General features: G+C 43.8%; 8 protein-coding genes across 8 annotated transcripts; 4 read left to right on the top strand and 4 right to left on the bottom strand.

The window, feature by feature from the left end:
* Positions 1-761: 761 nt before the first annotated feature.
* BBOV_II004210 (putative integral membrane protein) lies at positions 762-1532 on the bottom strand. Its single transcript, XM_001609894.2, has one exon. It carries the CDS (start codon positions 1310-1312, stop codon positions 830-832), a length of 483 nt encoding a protein of 160 aa, XP_001609944.2. The 5' UTR covers positions 1313-1532; the 3' UTR covers positions 762-829.
* Positions 1533-1562: 30 nt separating this feature from the next.
* Positions 1563-2844, bottom strand: BBOV_II004200 (putative integral membrane protein). Its single transcript, XM_001609893.2, has one exon. The coding sequence runs from the start codon at positions 2764-2766 to the stop codon at positions 1690-1692; it is 1077 nt and encodes a 358-aa protein (XP_001609943.1). The 5' UTR covers positions 2767-2844; the 3' UTR covers positions 1563-1689.
* Positions 2845-3052: 208 nt separating this feature from the next.
* Positions 3053-6600, bottom strand: BBOV_II004190 (variant erythrocyte surface antigen-1 alpha subunit). The gene is made up of 8 exons (XM_001609892.2): positions 5948-6600; positions 5705-5759; positions 5229-5572; positions 4880-5180; positions 4471-4837; positions 3932-4434; positions 3831-3907; positions 3053-3808 (listed from the first exon to the last, which is right to left on the bottom strand). Exons 1-8 carry the CDS (start codon positions 6539-6541, stop codon positions 3131-3133), a joined length of 2919 nt encoding a protein of 972 aa, XP_001609942.1. The 5' UTR covers positions 6542-6600; the 3' UTR covers positions 3053-3130.
* BBOV_II004180 (Major Facilitator Superfamily protein) lies at positions 6576-8172 on the top strand. Its single transcript, XM_001609891.2, has 3 exons — positions 6576-6909; positions 6947-8037; positions 8072-8172. Exons 1-3 carry the CDS (start codon positions 6642-6644, stop codon positions 8165-8167), a joined length of 1455 nt encoding a protein of 484 aa, XP_001609941.1. The 5' UTR covers positions 6576-6641; the 3' UTR covers positions 8168-8172.
* A 212-nt stretch (positions 8173-8384) lies between these two features.
* Positions 8385-9118, top strand: BBOV_II004170 (variant erythrocyte surface antigen-1 alpha subunit). Its single transcript, XM_001609890.2, has one exon. The coding sequence runs from the start codon at positions 8434-8436 to the stop codon at positions 9037-9039; it is 606 nt and encodes a 201-aa protein (XP_001609940.1). The 5' UTR covers positions 8385-8433; the 3' UTR covers positions 9040-9118.
* Positions 9119-10319: 1201 nt separating this feature from the next.
* On the top strand, positions 10320-10776 carry BBOV_II004160 (SmORF protein). The gene has a single exon (XM_001609889.2). The coding sequence runs from the start codon at positions 10350-10352 to the stop codon at positions 10764-10766; it is 417 nt and encodes a 138-aa protein (XP_001609939.1). The 5' UTR covers positions 10320-10349; the 3' UTR covers positions 10767-10776.
* A 908-nt stretch (positions 10777-11684) lies between these two features.
* BBOV_II004150 (SmORF protein) lies at positions 11685-12546 on the top strand. Its single transcript, XM_051767682.1, has 3 exons — positions 11685-11770; positions 11807-12125; positions 12159-12546. The coding sequence occupies exons 1-3, from the start codon at positions 11693-11695 to the stop codon at positions 12542-12544; spliced, it is 783 nt and encodes a 260-aa protein (XP_051623164.1). The 5' UTR covers positions 11685-11692; the 3' UTR covers positions 12545-12546.
* Positions 12547-13359: 813 nt separating this feature from the next.
* On the bottom strand, positions 13360-17469 carry BBOV_II004140 (variant erythrocyte surface antigen-1 alpha subunit). Its single transcript, XM_001609887.2, has 3 exons — positions 17441-17469; positions 17315-17380; positions 13360-17275 (listed from the first exon to the last, which is right to left on the bottom strand). Exons 1-3 carry the CDS (start codon positions 17457-17459, stop codon positions 13368-13370), a joined length of 3993 nt encoding a protein of 1330 aa, XP_001609937.1. The 5' UTR covers positions 17460-17469; the 3' UTR covers positions 13360-13367.
* Between the last annotated feature and the right edge of the window lie 485 nt (positions 17470-17954).

Genomic DNA, 17954 nt, shown 5'->3' with positions numbered 1-17954 from the left:
CTATTTCACAGTAGTGACAATGTCCATTACAGTTATATATGCGTGGTTTCTCGTGGTCATCCCTAGAATCCTAGATGGGTCCAACATACCATTATACGGTGTCAGTTACTTGTCTAAATAGCACTACCTGGAACTGTGGAGTACCCAACCTAGTACCATTATAAAACTAACCTTTACACTACCCTAAACATCTACTACATTGTGTAACACTCTTAAATAATGTATACTAAACACTTCTCTACTGTCCAGTCAAACAGTGTCTAGCAATGTTGCCAACAAACAGGATCTATCCATTGCTACTAGAACACTATATATCCTATTGCATCATTGACACTCTATACAATAATGCACTATCTACCCTACAAAAATATAACCCCCAGAAACACCATATAACATAAACCCTATAAATCCCATATGTAGTATACGCCCTACAACACCACATACCATACAAAACTATTTACCCTCCAACACCATACCTCATATGTTGCTTGCCATCACTTGGTATCTATTGATATTTCCTTGAAATGTTCCTTTTCCTACCATGATCACTATATACATATAATATAGAAAGTAGTATTGTTCAATGTGCTATTTCTATAAACTATTACAGTAGTTGTGTTCATCACAATGGATATAAGCTATGAAATATTCATCTTTTTGTTGATATAGTGTACAATATAATGATTTTGTTCTACATCTTCTGTAACCTATACACTCAATCCTTCTAGGAAGCACTCTCTATACACTACTATGTAACTACACAACATATTAAATGCACGTTGTTTGTAGGTTACATACTCAGCAGTACTTACACCTTAGATGATGTTAATTAATCTACATTTTTAACACTCACATTCTTCAGGTTGTTTCCAGAGCTCCCCAACCAGGTCTTAGGATTTATTATCTTATTCCCAATAGACAATATAACATATACTATAATAATAACCACTATGAGTACTGGTCCAAGCCCCGTTAGAAATCCAAATGCGACGAGAAGAACAACTACATATGGATTCATATCCCACTTTAATTTTCCATCTTTGTCCAGTATATCCCACTTGTTACACCACTCCTCACAGCTTTCTCTTAAACCTTTTGGACTCTCCTTGTTCTTTGCCACTTCATCACTAGTAGTACCTTCCACTACCACTACTTCCTCAGGATCATCTCCTTGAGTCACCTTCTCTGCCATGGCCCATGTAGTACCGTGGTGGTTACCAGTCACCTGGCTCAGTGAATGTGACTTCATAGGTCTCCGGTCCAGTGGCCATAGGGTACCTAGGGCCAGCACTATGACTGGATAGACCAACATGGTTACGATGGTAGTGATACAGTGGTAGGGAGTAATGGATCAGTGGAGTAGGATGGTGGTTTAGTAGCGAGTAGTATTCGTATTCAGTGGTAATGAATAGTGGAGTAGTATAGTCGTGTAGTTGTACTGACAAGTATTCAGTGGTGATAGTGAATAGTGGTATCTGGTAATAATATCTACACTACCGCTTTACTGCTATTGAATGCCTATTATCGCATTAGATCAGTAATTACTAGGCACTACAGTCTATACTATCCGTAGTACAAATTACACTTCCACATGGGACGTTCCAGTTCATATTGAGCTATCCAAAGTTGGGCCATCAAGTCTAACAGGGTCATAGTGATAGTAGTGTAATACTGCAGTCATGCCCACCACTATGATTCCTTTGCGATATCACTGTCTGGTATCGTGTTCTCAGCAGTGTCAGTAGCCTTGAGACCCTTTTTCTTGGGGATGCACCATTTAAATAGACCACATCGGTATGCATACCACAATGTTGGTATCATCAGCACCATTGAGTAGCCCAGCAGGGTGTATTTTACATCATCAAATTTATATTCGTCGCCATAGACATCTCCAATATCTATCACTATCACCACTACCACCGCTACCAACGTTATCAGTAGTACCACTGTCAGTACCCCGAGGCACACGTACTCCTTGGGACAACAGAATGTCGCTTTATACTCCAAGCAGTACCAGGTAATGCTCAGGGTCACCAAGTGCGCTGCTAGACACATGTAGACCTCAGTATTGTTGTAATGCACAGCTTTCCCCCGTAATGCCACTGCCAAGGCCACCATAGAAGCCACTGCCAGTGCCGATGCTATCAGTACCACCACTTCCGGTAGTGTATACGGTAGTCTGAATACAGTAATCCACAGCACCAACATAGAATAGCATTGGGTACAGCATACTACTATTTTACCAAGGTATTGAATGATGGGCTTTTCTGTCTCCCCAGCAGATCCTCCAATGACTTGGAACTGTACCAGTGATGCGGTAACTGCCAGTACGGTAAGTACCACTAATACTACCACTACTGCACTACCGTAGCATATGTACTGACTCTTACAGCATGGTCTACAGAATAGGTTACACTTCCAACCGCAGTATAGGGTACCACCGAGTATACCCACTAATACCACTGAAATAGCGTAAATGGGATGTGCCCATTTGTGCCCATGTGCCACGCGAGAGGGACCCCAATCTAGTTTCTCATATTTCTCCAATACCACTGCAACTAGCTGTAGTAGTACTAGTGATAGTACTAATACCCAGTGGTCCCATGTCATTGGGGATACGAGGTACCCAGCCTTCTTGCATTGCCATAGACATAGTCCAAGCGGTACAGTAGATACTAGCACGCTCTCCAATGAAGCCAGTGCCTGGCAGCACAGGTAGAACCATACAAGTACTAGTACTATAGTTGTACAGCTACTGGTATCCATAATGTTCTAGGAATCTACTAGCAAGTACTCAATAGTAGCGATTTATTCACGAAACAATGGGATTCCATGGTAGTATTAGGGTAGTACTCAACGGTACCCAGTAGTTGTGAGGTCGTTATGGAGGCATTGGTTATTGCTAGTGAAGTGTGTTCTGGACGTCATTATGGCTGTCTTCTATAGACATACAGCTATACAGGGTGTGGGGGATTGGAAACATTGAAGGGGAGATTAGTGTGGAGGGGTGGTGTATAGGGTAGTACTGTAGGAGTACTCAACAGTACCACATTATTACCACATATTAGGCATTAATGGAATCACATCACATATCAACCGAACAACATTGTTTGCTATCTTGTCCATATGACTACCCTAGGCAGTACTTACCACCACTCCCATTCAACCTATCCAGGTCATAGCCCATGGCAGCCATGAATGATCCGAGACCAGACGTGTCATTCCCTATCTCGTGCAGCTTACTGTCCTTCCACCTCTTATCACCCGTTAGGAACCCCAACTGACTGAGTCCACTCCAGATGAGGCATACTGACCCTAGGAAAATCCGGGCCAGGAGGTGGACCTGATCTGGCTTGTCCGAGATGGTGGGCCAGTAGTAGGGTCCTTCAGAAGGACTTTGACCATTCTTTCGGTAGGCTGAGATGTAGCACTTACAGGTGCCTACTTTACATTTATCTGGTTGACTGGCACAGTGGCAGCAAGGGTTTTTATTCGCGCAACCTTGGCACGTACCACTGCAAATACCACTAGTAGACATACTACAATCTGGACACCAACATGGACCAGGATTAACTGTTTTGCCACAACTTCCACAGTCCTCTCCTATACCCTTACTCACTCCACCATCACTTTTACCCTTACTCTTCTGTCCCAAACAACAGGTATCCCCTTCGTGCCACCCAACCCACTTCTGTAGTCCCAGTGCCAACTGGTCTATCAGTGCCTTTATGACCTCGGTAGCACTACCTATAGTGACACTAGTATTGTCAATACACAGTCTCAGTGACCCTGCATGCAACCAATAGCACTGCTAGAGGCATTATGTCTACCTTTGGTATCCACTCGATCTTTTTCACTACATCCCGTAGCCCAGAGGCACACCAGCCGCAAAAGTAGTTATCTTGGCCTGTCTATCTTCTAGGATCTTTACCGTGATCACACTTCTTGTCTTTCTGTTCCCCCTGTCCATTTACTCCATTTCCTACACCACCCCTAAAGAACCCGAAGACGTCACCCAGTACCTGTGGTGTGGTGGCACTGAGTTCTGCAGTTACCCTGACCAGTGTATAAACACACGACTGCATCATGTTCTCGTTACTGAAGAAGTAGAGGATGCCATAAAGGCGTTTACCGGTACAATCACTGATGCCTCCCTTTTGGAATTGATTTCTAAAACCCATTGGCAATGGGCAGCACTGGCCAGAGCCACCGCAGTGTTCTAAGTGGGATGCAGCGGGAGGGTAGTCTGGATGGTCTGTGTCCTGGTCCACTACCTTTTGACAACTAAACCCTGGTAACCGGTCCTCGAGAAATGCCTGGAGGGGGGATGGCGTGCCGTCCATGTATGGTTGGTGGCACTTGTCACAGGTCCTCTTCTCTCCCTGTCGGCCACACTTGGTGGAGTGTTTGCCGCAGTTGTGGCACTTGGGAGAGCTGCAGAGGGAGATGAGCTGCTCTGTAGCTTTTTACAGTGCACCCTGGTGACCATTCAGCTCGTCCTTAATATCCTTTCTGACTGCCGTTTCAAGTCCGTTCTCTAGTGCCTTCAGTACCTCCAATACCTTATGGACAGCCTTTGACACCTCATTCTTACCTGGATCATATTCACCACTATTAGCCTTATCTACTTTCCCATCTAGATCCTTTAGTATTCCACTACCACCACTACCATTCGTCAGCTCATCTAGTTTCTTTTTTAATTCATTATCCACCCCATCCTCCACGTTCTCCTCTAGTGTCCCATATAACCTGGTTCCTACGTCATCCCCATCATCCCCCTTAGCCTTCTCTAGTCCCGTCCTAGCCGCCACTAGTGCCGTCTTCACCCCCTGTATCGCTTTACTCTCAGACTTCTATTCCAATGCCTCCTGGGCATTACCCAATTGTACCACAACGTCACCAATCTTCTCCAATACATCTTTTAGAGCCTCTCCAAGCGTCTTTGAATTCCCATTTTCTTCCTCTGCCTCTCCTGCCTCTGATCCTTCTTCTGCATCCTTTTCTACCTTCTTCGTAACCCCCACTAACCCCTCCTTTACTTTATTTACCCTACTTTTCCTATCATGCTCCATGGGGTCACACCCCAGGCACATCCAGCTAATAACCCCCTTGGACACCACATCCTTACCATACCTACACTCACGCCATTTGCCTCCTAGAGCAACTTTCACGGCACATTGCTTCCTAAGGAAATAGAGTTGGTAGAACAAACCCCTAATCTAGTGTACCACCTGGTTGTATGCTTGGATGGGGACAGTGGTATAGGTGAAGGAGAAGTGAGAGTTGGAGTACAGGGAGTGAATGGCGGGTCCTAGTGTTTTGTCAGTGCCTTTAAGTCCACCCTGGATACCTATGAGGACCAGTGGGCAGTACTGGGTCACTGCTTGGAAGTGGGCAAACAGGTTGAATACATCAACTCTAATGGGAGCATTACGGCATGTTTGAAGGAAGGCAAGGGTTGGAGTTTCCTTGATATTGTCTTCGGGTTTCTTGGTTACTTCTTTTAGTCTATCCTCTTGGAATGAGTGAATGACTGCCTTGTAAGGCCGTACTGCTATACAGCTAAACTCTACTGTGCTACTACGCCGAACATCTGCTAAAGGTCACCAATCACTCACAAAACGTTTGCTAAAGGTGTTACTAAACCTTATATAGACTACTCTACGCACTAACTGATTTTAATGCACGTTTACCAAACACGTACTAAACAATTTGCTACCGTGCTGGCAAACAGAGTCTAGTAATGCTTCCACTGCTACCTATGTAATACTGTTACCAATGGACAATATATCATTCCACTACTAGTCTATATCTACTAAGCAATAGTACTGTGGCATCTATTAGCGTATAGGTTGCATTATGTGTTCTCAATGATAAATCGTGTGGTGTATAGGTGCCCATGCTCATCAGGGTAACCTGGGTATCACGTTGTCACCACTGTTTTTACCATTACTCCCACCAACAATGCTCCGGCTCCCATCACCACGAATATTGCCACCGGTAATCCACAGGGATTACCATCATTCCCGCGTAATGCTACCGCTACGATGGTTCCTATTATACTTCCTCCCAACACCACTGTTGCCACCCACCTAATCCAATTGCATCCACTACTCCATCCCATCCCTTCCTTAGAAAAAAGTTTCACCAGTGCCTTACTCTTACCCACCATCAGTACCTCCCATGGACTCAGACTACCCTTCCTGAACCATCCCCTACAATGTGACTTAATATATGTCCAGTCCAGTGGCCATATGGCACCAAATGCAAGGTAGAGTACTGCCACTAGCCATGCCAGCGTGAGGACAAAGATCCACGGGAGCCGTATGTCGTATTGGAGCTTGCCGACCTGGGAGAGGAGGTTGCTCAGGGGGTGGTCCTGGTTCTTCTGCTCGGCTTCCTTCTTATCATCCAGTACCTTGTTCAAGCTCTCTAGGGACTCATGAGAATGCTTAGTAGTCTTTGCATTCTTCTTTGTGATGCTATTGCCCCCTTCTGCTGATACCCCATGATCAAAGAGTTTAGCAGTCATACGTAGCATAATAATCTCTTTGACACATTTTAACCAATGCTTCACGGCTACTACAAGTAGATTGTCTAAATGTGAAAGTATATTGGGAATTTATACGGCAGTTATCACGATGGCCCCAACCGTAGAGGCTGAATCTACCAAAACAAAGAGTTTTGGTATAGAAATAGTAGACCCTAAGTTGATGCCAGCACCTTGCATCAGCCCTATATTACGACTTGCAATATATCTATACTATATTCTCTCTGCTGGATGTATCTACTGGGGATGGAATGGCCTCCAAGAGATACTATACAAGGCAGGTGCTTTTGAAGATTATTGTGAAAAAAAGGATGGAATTGAAGCAACGTACAAAACTTTATATGGCGTGCGATATATAGGTGAGTCTCTTTTGTTCTATGATACTGGCATGTTCAGATTGCCCCGAAAGAGCAGGTGGCATCAACAACTTGTATACTATGGCGTATTCCACCCATTTTATTTGTTCATTTCTTGGAGGATGGCTGTTAGATACATTTGGCCCTCGCATATGCTTTTTAGTGGGTCAGTTCTTCTCTATTTTGGCATGGTTATCTATTTTCTGTTTTCCTAAGAGTCCCGTGGTACTTCGCTTATCATTTGTTGTTATTGGCTTATGTTGTGAGGCAAGTTACATACCCATGCTTTCAGTCAGCAAATATTTTCCTAATGGCTCATCTACCGTTATAGCTATTATGGGTTCGTGCCGTTCGCTTTCCTTCTTCGTGCCTACTCTTTTGTCATGGATATATAATGTTGAAGGATTTAAAGCCGAACATCTTTACATAATTGGTATATGTTACATATTGATATCCAATGGATTCTGCTTTGTTTCGGGCTTCTTTATTATGCCTACTGTCATCCCTGTTCCACCATCGGAGAAGACAAATGGAAAAGAGGCTAGTTATGAGCTAGGACACGCTGTGGACACTAATGAAGGTAACAAACCAAATGTGTTACAATCTATAAAGAATGGGTTTAACAGCCCACAATTGCTGGAGTTTCTAATTCTTGGCGCTGCTGTATGTCTTTTTATGCCCGCCATCGAATTTGTCAACAAATCACAAGGTGACCTTCTTGTAGCATCCGGTGGTGGCGATGCTACCGTTGTATTCAAGTACTTCAACATATTGACTTTTGTGCCCGGCCCATTTCTGGGTGCGCTTATGGACAGAGTTGGTCCTGCCATTGTTATGCACTTTTTGCATTTGTGTGCATTGTTGTACTATACATCTACTGTCTTTGATGTTTATGCAATGAAGATTGTGGCATGCTGCTTTTACCTTTTGGCGGGTTCGCTGTGCATGTCTACCGTCTATTGTTACGTAAACAAAAGGTTCCCTCCGCAATACTTCGGCGCATTAGTTACGCTGATCTTTGGTTGCGCAGGATTGATCGCTTTGATCAACATCCCACTCTACAATTGGGGGTTGAGCTTTAAAACTTTCCCTAAGGAACAGCGCTTCCGTCCACTGTCCTTTTTATTCATGGTAGGTAACAACCAATAGTCTCAGATGTGTTCAGGGATATATGGGAGCTGCCTCCTTACTCAGTGCTACACTCATATACCTCTCAGTAATCCGTCCTAAGAGAGGTTATGGTGGACATATCACCGTCTAAATGCACATGTAAAATACTTTCACGGAATACGTGTGCAGTAATCTGACATTCTAATTTTCAAAATCATAAAAGTTCGATATACTGTTCAACGTCACACTCGTGATTAACGCATTACTATCGCCATGCATCAATAGGCTCTGCAACTTCCATTTCTATGATAAGTTATCAACTTTTAGTTGTAGAGAGGTACTGAACCAGAACAGTGACCAGCCAAACTACCCACCCACCTCTTCTCACTTTAATCACACCAATGCTGCCCATTGCCAATGGGTTTCAGAAATCAATTCCAGAATGGAGGCATCACTGATATGACTGGCCAACGCCTTTATGGCATCCTATGTTTCTTCAGTAATGAGAACATGATGCAGTCGTGCGTCTATACATTGGTGAGAGTTACAGCAGAACTCAGTGCCACCACACCACAGGTACTGGGTGATGTATTCGGGTTCTTTAGAGGGGGTATAGGAGAGAAGGAACAGGAGGATAGTAAGAAGTGCAATCACGATAAGGACCCTAAGGAATCGAAAAACAACGGTGACTATTTCTGCGGCTGGTGTGCCTCTGGGTTACGGGATGAAGTAAAAAGCATCCAGTGGATAGAAAAGGGTAATGAAAGTGATGGAGGGAAGTACAGGGAGAGTGTCGGTGAAGCGCTGAGAGATATTAAAGGCGATAAGGGTACTGGCGGTGCCATTCCATATCTCAGTGCTAATACCACCCCTAGTAACCTCTCAACACTCACTGACAGCAACCACTACGTATCCCCCCTAACCGGTGAGCTTTATACCGCAGTGAATATTATTAAGTACTATTTGTACTACCGGAAACACCCTGCTATAATTGATGGCCCAACTTTGGGTAGCCCAATATGAACTGGAATGGTCACTGTGGAAGTATCATATATGAGTTGTATGTTTTAGCTAGTAGTGATAAGAAATAATTGACGTTATACAATGCAGAATTGAGTGTTTGATAGCATAGCGGAGTGCTATTCAGTACTACTCCATATCACTAGCATATACAGCATCTCTACATTGCCACTAGATCACTATAATGGCACGGTACCATAAACTTAGCATTGCACTATTACTCTATACTCTGTCTATCCCAGGTGACCCATGACGTCACTTAAGATGGGACTACCTCTGTCCAGGATACAGTACCTGGTACTCAAAAGTCCCTTGAACAGATTGCTTCCAGCGAACTAGAGCGGACTGATGATACCATAAAAAAACACTACATCGAGCACTGAAGACTCCCCAGGGTTCTACCAAAGATACAAGCAGTTTGTGGCCAAGCATAACAAGGCGTTCACTATTGTCTTTGGGGTACTGTTTGTCATTAGTTTGGTAGTGGCGATTGCAGTCGTTGCCGCTTACGGACAAAAAGGCGAGGTAGCAGTACCCATAATGCTGGGTATTGTCGTGTTCGGGATTATACTGTACAAGTTATATGGCCACAAGGTAATGGCCCTTTTTAGAAGCAAGAAGGCTCCTGTAGTGAACACTACAGTAGATACCACTGGGTAGCCTTGACATTGCTGTGGACACTAGTGTGACTAGGAATGGCAGTGCGAAGATCAGTGGTATAGAATAATTCCTATGATGGCAATAGTATAGCATAATATACTCGCCGGTATGTAGTATACATTGGCATTTATCTGGTGTATACACTACCGTTACTAACACGGGGATCTAATGTAGATCCCATAGACAATATTCAGTGCGCCCTACTATCACTTATTAATGTATTTGTATTCCTGGACACTAATGGTATTACAAAGTATTCTACGGGAGACCCCTTTCATAGATACGTCACATAGCACTTCTGACCGTCTACATTATTTTACATCACCATGATAATAGCATACTCTCCTATGAGCAATCAATAACAAACGGACAATAAAATCATCGGTACCATACAATAGCAGAGTAGCTCTAGATTCTATGGAAAATATTGTAATGATGATGTCATGTCTAATGTACATTACCACACGGGCTGTTACAGTGTAGTTATCCCAAATATACCACAATACGCAGCAGCAATTTGATACCGACAACCATTATACAGATGTACATTCCGGAATAACGCATGTATTATGCATGTCAGTTCTACTATGGATGGGGCATAACAACTATGACTCCAACAGTTACTGTTCTCACTCCATACTGACTTTACCAAGATGATAGGCCTTAACAATTTGTGGAAGCTCTTTGTAGTTGTGGCTTTCGGGTTCTTTGCCACAGCTACCTCTACTGATGTAGCCCAAGATCAACCCACTCAGGAAGCATTGGTTAGCAAGGAGAACGAAGTTGCCACTGAACCTCAAGAGGTGCCGGTACCAACGAAGGCTGAGACTAAAAAACAGACTGAAACATCAAAACAAAACAAGAAGTTTGTTGAATGGCTTCTATTACCCGAGCCCGAAAACAGAAAACAACTTCGTGAGAGGTTACCAAGGGATTTGGCTGCAATGGTTCCAGAGGACTATGACGAACCAATAAAACCTTTTATAGAAAAGAAAATTAGAACGTTTTTCTCCTTCAGTGTGCAAAAGCAAGGTTCAATGATTTTAGATTCATATGGGCGCAATATGTAAATTCACAATCTTTGAGTATATTGGTGACAATGAATATAATATGATTTCATAGTATCTGTATATTTGTAGATGACTACTGTTATACACATGGAGCAGTACCTCGTAGTTTGTAGACTTTCATAGCTAATGTTACCTCCTACGTCATAGTTACTATACAAGGCACAGATTTAGTCATCACCAATAATAGCTCCTTTCCCAGACAGATATTCCTCATAACAGCAACATGTTAAGTATTACATTAATCTCATACGACACCTTGCATTGCTAATATTACTGTTAGATTTATTTAATATTGCTCTCTATTTACTAGAGTAACATCATTATGCATTGTGGCTTCTCTATAGGCGAATCACAACGACTGCACAAAGTATATTTGTGGCATCATTGCTTATCGGTCAACATCTCGTTATACCCTTGTTGGTAGCGTGATACAACTTAGATATATACACAATCCGTGATGCATCTAGCTTGGAATATGTTTTCATAATGGACAGTAACGAAACAAAAGTATCTATTACATTCTCCTGGCATATACGTCACAGTATTTTATGGTTATATGGAGTCTATAGAACTTGACAGGTAACATAGTGTCTATCATCTGATTTGTGTTATACAGATTGTGACACTCATGTTATGGGTACTGTCATTTATCATAACAATTACGTTCCTATGGGTAATATTCATTTCATAAATCCACTCTTCCAATAATGATCTGTGGAGGATTTGTACTGATACTGATATTATGGGTGCCTGAGAGCGAGCGAACCATAATAATCACCTAACACTTTGATTACTGTTTTACTGCAGCATGAATTGCTGCAATGAAGCGCAATTTGTTATATACTGGCAGATTTACCATACCTGGGGCATAACAACAGCCTTAGTTCCTACATTTAGCAATATCACTTTTTACTGACTTTACCAAAATGATAGCCTACAACATGTTATGGAAGATCTTTGTAGTTGTGGCCTTCGGGCTCTCTGCCACGGCCACTTCTACTGAGGTAGCCCAGGAGCAACCCAAAAAGTAATCATTGTAGGATGGACCATTAAGTAAGAATGAGGAATCTGTTACTAAACCTCAAGAGGTTTCAAAGAGTGAGACTGATGAACCACCCAAGTTTTCTGTGGAATGGTATCTGTTACCCAAGCCAGAAAACAGAGCAACTCTTCGTTACATATTGCCATATGGGTTTGAAGCTTGTATCCCAGAGTATTGCAAAAAGCCAATATTGCCCGCAGTAGAAAACCGTATTAGAAATCATTTTTCTTGGGTTGAGAAACAGAAACAAAAGGAGTCTGATTCTGCACAACGTAAAACCACTGATGTTGGCCAACCCTCAAAGAAGTCTTTCACCAGTAGATTCTAAGGTAAAAAAGACGCATCTGCAGCTGACCCTGTTGATGTACCTGAGCCACCAAAATACTCTCTAGAATGGTATTTTGTACAGAAACCCGAAAACAGAAAACTTCTTCGTGACAGGTTGCCATATTCTACGAAAGCTTTTGTAGCACCGGACTGTAGAGAACCAATAGCGCCTGTGTTTGAAAAACGCATTAGGGATTATTTGTCATTATATAGCGTCGACTGGTATTTGTTACCGGAGCCAGAAAACAGAACTGCATTGCGTTATATGTTGCCAGAGGATTTGGCTGCCAAGGTTCCAGAAAACTGCAATGAACCTATAGATCCCGAGTTGGAAGAACTTATTAGAGAGCATTTCACAGTTATTGAGAAGAAGCAAAGGCCCAATCGTTTTTGGTATTTGCATTTGTGAACAAACTATGGATTATATTGATGAAAACGCAGTTATCATAATGTCATAATGGATATACATTTGTATCACACGACAGTGCCACATGTTTCCTACGATGGCATAGTACATATATCTCTGTACTAGACTACCCTAATACATCTCCTCTATTACTCTAAAGTACCTAGACATATGATAACCTCACTAACACTATCATCCATTACATCCATCGCCACCCTATACTGCTCCATTAACAACACTGGACATTAGCACATGTATACACTACTCTGTTGCTCCCTTGTTATGGCCCAGTATGGTACTGTATACTAACCACGGTATCCATAGTGTCCCATGGAAGTGACTTCGTTATAGAGTACTGTACAACAGTGTTAGTACTACTTTATATATTCTTCTAGACTCTATTACTCTCTACATCACCACCCCTGATGTACACTACCTATACATCACACTCCACACTAGTCCATATCACTACCTCTGTCAGGATATCCACAGTAATCACTGCAGGAGCCCTTAGAGTAAATTGTGAAATCGTTCCTAATTGGCCTATGAACTATTATAGACACAGATCAGTACCTATCAAGTGCCAACACTACTTTTTATCCCCCTATTTAGTGCCCCATCATAGGGGTTACCCTAGCATCCTAAAAGCCCCACCAGGGTAACACCAACATAAATTATGACCCCACTAAATACACCTTTGTGCAGGATAAGGGGAGGTGAGACAAAGGCAGATAGTAGTTACAATGTGGTCACCAAATAGTACTACTAGAGCCTACAGACTACCCAGAAATTCTACCATTTCTGTGCTAAACTTCTACCAACAATGCTACAAAACCATCACAATAAGCACCAGTAAACATTGACCAAAATTTTCCACCCCCTCCAGCACTACTCTTCCCTTCCGTCCCGTCATCACCTTATACCACATACATTGCCACTGGTGCTCTCCACCCCGTAACCAATGCGACCTCATATGTGTCCAGTCCAGTGGCCATATGGCACCAAATGCAAGGTAGAGTACCGCTACTAGCCATGCCACCGTGAGGACAAATATCCATGGGAGCCGTATGTCGTATTGGAGTTTGCCGACCTGGGAGAGGAGATTGGTGAGGGGGTGTTGTCCCTGGTCCTGAGAGGGGTCCTGCTTGTTCTGGATCACTGCCTGAAGACTGCTTAAGAACTCGTGACACTGCTTCTTCCCACCCTTCTCTGCAATACTATAATCTCCCTTCTCCTTTCCCTTCTGCTGGTACTCCTCCAGATTGAATGGGTTACCATAGCTGAAGCCATGCCTATACAATACTGGTAGTACCCCGGTACATGATACGATTGGTTGGCATCCACACTGTCCATCACTACTTGCTCCATGATGTCCCTTCTTGCACTTATTGGGGTCACAGTTTCCCTTACAGCCCCGGCATTCGATTTCCTGGAAAGCACTAGCCAGTGACTCTAGTCCTGAATGAAGTGCATCTGATAGGTATAGTACCCATGAGAGGTATGTGTTACCGAAGGTGGCACTCACTGCGGTGTACAGCTCACCGGTTAGGGGGGAGAGGTACTGGCAGTTCTTAGTGAGTCTCGAGAGGTTACTTGTGCTGGACTTTAGAGCAGTATTAGCGTCCTTTTCTCCTTTAATCTGTATCAGGGCTTCTCCCACATTTCCTCTGTACTTCCCTCCATCACTTTCATTACCCTTTTCTATCCACTCTATCTCTTTCACTACATCCCTTAACCCAGAGGCACACCAGCCGCAAAAGTAGTCATCATCTCCTTTCTTAGATGGGTCCTTATTGTGATCACACGGCACTACCAAATTCTTCTTGTTCTTTCCACTTTCCTTCTCTCCTACACCACCCCTAAAGAACCCAAAGACGTCACCCAATACCTGTGGTGTGGTGGCACTGAGAGCTGCAGTGACCCTCACTAGTGTATAGACACACGACTGCATCATGTCCCCGTTACTGAAGAAGTAGAGGATACCATAGAGTCTTGAGCCCGTCATGTCACCGGTGCTGCCGCTGTAGAAGGAATTCCTGAATCCCATTGGCAACGGGCAGCATTGACCAGTAGCACTAGTGTGATGTAAGTGGGATGCAGCGGGTGGGTAGTCGGGCGTGTCGTCTGCTGGTACTTCACTACAACTAAAACCTGGCAACCGATCCTCGAGGAATGCCTGGAGGGGGGAGGGGACTCCAGTGGTGGTGGGTTGGAGACAGGTCTTACAGATACTGGGATTTGATGGTTGGCCACACTTGGTGGCGTGATCTTTACATCCAGGGCACTTTGCGGTGTTGCAGATGGAGAGGAGGTGGTCGATGGCTGAGAGGAGTTCTGATAACGCTTCCAATGTTGCCTTTTGACTATCTCGGGGTTCTTGAAGCCGCCTGATTACATCTGCTTCATCGGTAGCAGTAATAATAGCTTCTTGGAATTGTTTTGTATCGTTCTTTGTTGCTTCAATGATCTGTTGGACTGCGTCCTTCAATGCTTCCAATGCCTTGTGTACTCCATCGATAGCATCACTGATCTTGTTCTTACCGGGATCAACATTTGTCACATCACTCTTAGCCGTCTCTAATCCACCATGTCCTAATACCTTCCCTAGTATTCCATTACCACTACCATTCGTCAGCTCCACTAGTTTCTTCTTAGCTTCCTTTAGTTTTTCATCATTCAGCCCATCCAGATCCTTCAGTTTATCCAGTTCCTCCTTAGCCCCCTCTAGTGCCTTCTGCACCCCCTCTATAGCCTCCTTTTTCTTCCCTTCCAATGCCTCCTGAGCATTACCCAATTGTACCACTACATCACCAATCTTCTCTAGTACTTCCTTCAGGGTCCCCGGAAGATCCTTTGGATCTTTCCCCTTGATCACCCCATCCAACTCCTCCTTTACCTTCTTTACCCTATAATTCCTATCATGCTCCATGGGGTCACACCCCAGGCACATCCAGCTGATTACCCCCTTGGATACCACCCCCTGACCATACCTACACTCACGCCACTTCCCTCCACAAGTCACTTTCACTGCACATTGCTTCCTAAGAAAGTACAACTGATAGAACAGAGCCCTAATGTAGTGTACCACCTGGTTGTATGCTTGGATGGACACAGTGGGATAGGTGAAGTGGCACTCAGTGTTGGCATAGAGGGAGTGAATAGGAGGTTCTTTAGTACCTTTGGTGGTACTGTGTATTCCACCCTGGATACCTATGAGGACCAGTGGGCAGTACTGAGTCACTGCTTGGAAGTGGGCAAAGAGGTTGTATTCATGAACGGTAATGGGTGCGGGACGATCCGTTTGAATAAATTTCAATTGTGTTTCTCCATTGGTAGAGTCAGTGGCTTCGGGTTTTTTGAGTACGTCAGATAATCTTCCCTTGGCATAGTCTAGTGTATCCTTATAGGCCTGACTATAGGGCAATGCACTTAGCCAGTATAGGATCTCACGGATGGTCTTGGGGGTCCTTGGAGTACTTTCAGTGGTATTCTTCTTCTGTAACCCGGTAAAGTAGGCACATGATAGAATGTAGAGCTTGAAGAGGGCGCCACGTTTGTGCTGGTTAGTGTCAGGAATACTAGCGTCATTGCCATTCTTATGGAAGACAATAGCACTATTATTAAATGAATCCCTATGTGCAGTATGTACAAAACCGGCAAAGTTCATAGCGAATGGATTTCTGGCTGTATTACCCTCAGTGTCCCAGCCACTGGCACCACTAGGCTTAGCAAACCCTAGAAGCAACTTATCACTAAGTCCATCCCATATAACAGCATCCCATCTATTTCCAGGACCACTATTGTTCAACATATCCCTAGGAAACCCTAGGGCCTGAAGCCATTGGGATAAGCTTCCATCATCTATACCACTACCGTCCAGGATGTGATTGTTCCAGTAAGGACTACCCTTGGCATATCTACCTGTCCAATACATATAAGTAATGCCACTCCAGATGAGACATACTGAGCCTAGGAGGATCTGGGCACATTTTTGGCGACGTTGGGAGGGAGTAGCATCAGGTAGCCCAAAGATCGTGTCACCACTAGGTAGTTTACCATTGAGATCATTCCATATTGGCTGTCTGTATGCCTGGTTTTTTCCTCCCACGTATGAATCGAAGCTGAGAAAACCTCCATATGCCGATTGATATGTTTCTTTGTATACACGACGATCTAAGCCGTTAGTGTCCGTTTCGATACAGCTACACTTTGCATCCTTCTTACACTTATCTTTACATCCTTCCTTACAATAACACTTGCAGCATTTGCCTTCTATAGCGCATTGACACTTGTCAGGAGTACAGGTGCCACTACCACAGCTACACTGTGCACTACTACTACCACCACTATCCTTACACCTTGTACACCCCCTGCCCAGATGGTGTCCCTTAGTGTGATCACCCGCATCGGGCACATCCCATTTCATACACCTACACTGTTCACATGGTTTGTTCGCTGTCACCTCATTTAGATACTCGCAACTGCCACCACTGCTACTTTGGCCATGGGGATTGCTATCGCCACTAGTGCCACTAGTGCCTTTGCAGCCACTATTATCACACTTCGTTATCTTACTCCACCCAACTAGTGCACTGAGTACCTGTGCCAGCTGGTCTATGTAGGTCCGGACCACGGAGGTACCACCTAGTCCCTGTACCAGGGAGAAGAGTCCATTAAGGTGTTCCTTCACCTTGTCACTGTTGGCACCTTTGCCTTCACTTTCACCTTCATAGCCTATAATGGTGCTGAACTACTAGACTACTGTCTACTTACCATGGTACTCCAGTTGTACTGACTGCAGTAGGTCAGTCACTGCCGCCGCCAGGCCACATATGCATTCTGTAGAGGGGTGAGTTCAATAGTACTGGGCACGCCACTGTAATGGACACTGTCAGGTACCATCTCTACGGGCGCCCATTCTAAATCAGTGTCTCTACACTACCCCATCACCCCCAATTTTACTAAAAAAACCCCACCAGGGTAACGCCAACATATATAGTGCCCCCACTAAACAGTCCTTTGTGAGGGGACATTCTATATGGTACTGTGTAGACTAGTGAACGCGTTCTTCCATTTGTATAGGACTCTATAAACCTGTAGCAGGACACTGTTTAGAATAATCAGAGGGGAAGAGACACATAGTTGTTACCATGTAGTGACTATGTGGTCACAAAAACGTACTACTACACCATATAATCTACCCTTAACACCTATAAACTTTTAATAAAATGTAGCATCAAACTTTTACCAAAAGTAATGCCAAACCTCTACCAAAACCCGTATTAAGCTTTTATTGAATATACTACGAACATTTTAATACAATCACTACTAAACCTTTACTAACAGTGCTACGTAACTCTAAGAAAACACTCTGTAACCCTATCCACATCACCATCCCTAACAGCTACTACTT

Source organism: Babesia bovis, chromosome 2 (assembly GCF_000165395.2).
Source record: "Babesia bovis T2Bo chromosome 2, whole genome shotgun sequence".
In the NCBI taxonomy this organism is placed as follows: domain Eukaryota; phylum Apicomplexa; class Aconoidasida; order Piroplasmida; family Babesiidae; genus Babesia; species Babesia bovis.
The sequence above is the reverse complement of the archived record's forward strand: the minus strand, read 5'-3'. Positions and strand labels throughout refer to the sequence as shown.

Coding starts and splice junctions, on each gene's coding strand:
- BBOV_II004210 (XM_001609894.2), bottom strand. CDS start 1,312: ATGTTGGTCTATCCAGTCATAGTGCTGGCCCTAGGTACCCTATGGCCA.
- BBOV_II004200 (XM_001609893.2), bottom strand. CDS start 2,766: ATGGATACCAGTAGCTGTACAACTATAGTACTAGTACTTGTATGGTTC.
- BBOV_II004190 (XM_001609892.2), bottom strand. CDS start 6,541: ATGCTACGTATGACTGCTAAACTCTTTGATCATGGGGTATCAGCAGAA. Junction 4,435..4,470: donor AATGGTCACCAGGGTGCACT/GTAAAAAGCTAC, acceptor CTCCCTCTGCAG/CTCTCCCAAGTGCCACAACT. Junction 3,908..3,931: donor AGACAAGAAGTGTGATCACG/GTAAAGATCCTA, acceptor GAAGATAGACAG/GCCAAGATAACTACTTTTGC.
- BBOV_II004180 (XM_001609891.2), top strand. CDS start 6,642: ATGGCCCCAACCGTAGAGGCTGAATCTACCAAAACAAAGAGTTTTGGT. Junction 6,910..6,946: donor ATATGGCGTGCGATATATAG/GTGAGTCTCTTT, acceptor TGGCATGTTCAG/ATTGCCCCGAAAGAGCAGGT. Junction 8,038..8,071: donor CACTGTCCTTTTTATTCATG/GTAGGTAACAAC, acceptor AGATGTGTTCAG/GGATATATGGGAGCTGCCTC.
- BBOV_II004170 (XM_001609890.2), top strand. CDS start 8,434: ATGGGTTTCAGAAATCAATTCCAGAATGGAGGCATCACTGATATGACT.
- BBOV_II004160 (XM_001609889.2), top strand. CDS start 10,350: ATGATAGGCCTTAACAATTTGTGGAAGCTCTTTGTAGTTGTGGCTTTC.
- BBOV_II004150 (XM_051767682.1), top strand. CDS start 11,693: ATGATAGCCTACAACATGTTATGGAAGATCTTTGTAGTTGTGGCCTTC. Junction 11,771..11,806: donor CCACGGCCACTTCTACTGAG/GTAGCCCAGGAG, acceptor TAATCATTGTAG/GATGGACCATTAAGTAAGAA. Junction 12,126..12,158: donor CTCAAAGAAGTCTTTCACCA/GTAGATTCTAAG, acceptor ACGCATCTGCAG/CTGACCCTGTTGATGTACCT.
- BBOV_II004140 (XM_001609887.2), bottom strand. Junction 17,276..17,314: donor AGTACAACTGGAGTACCATG/GTAAGTAGACAG, acceptor GCACCATTATAG/GCTATGAAGGTGAAAGTGAA.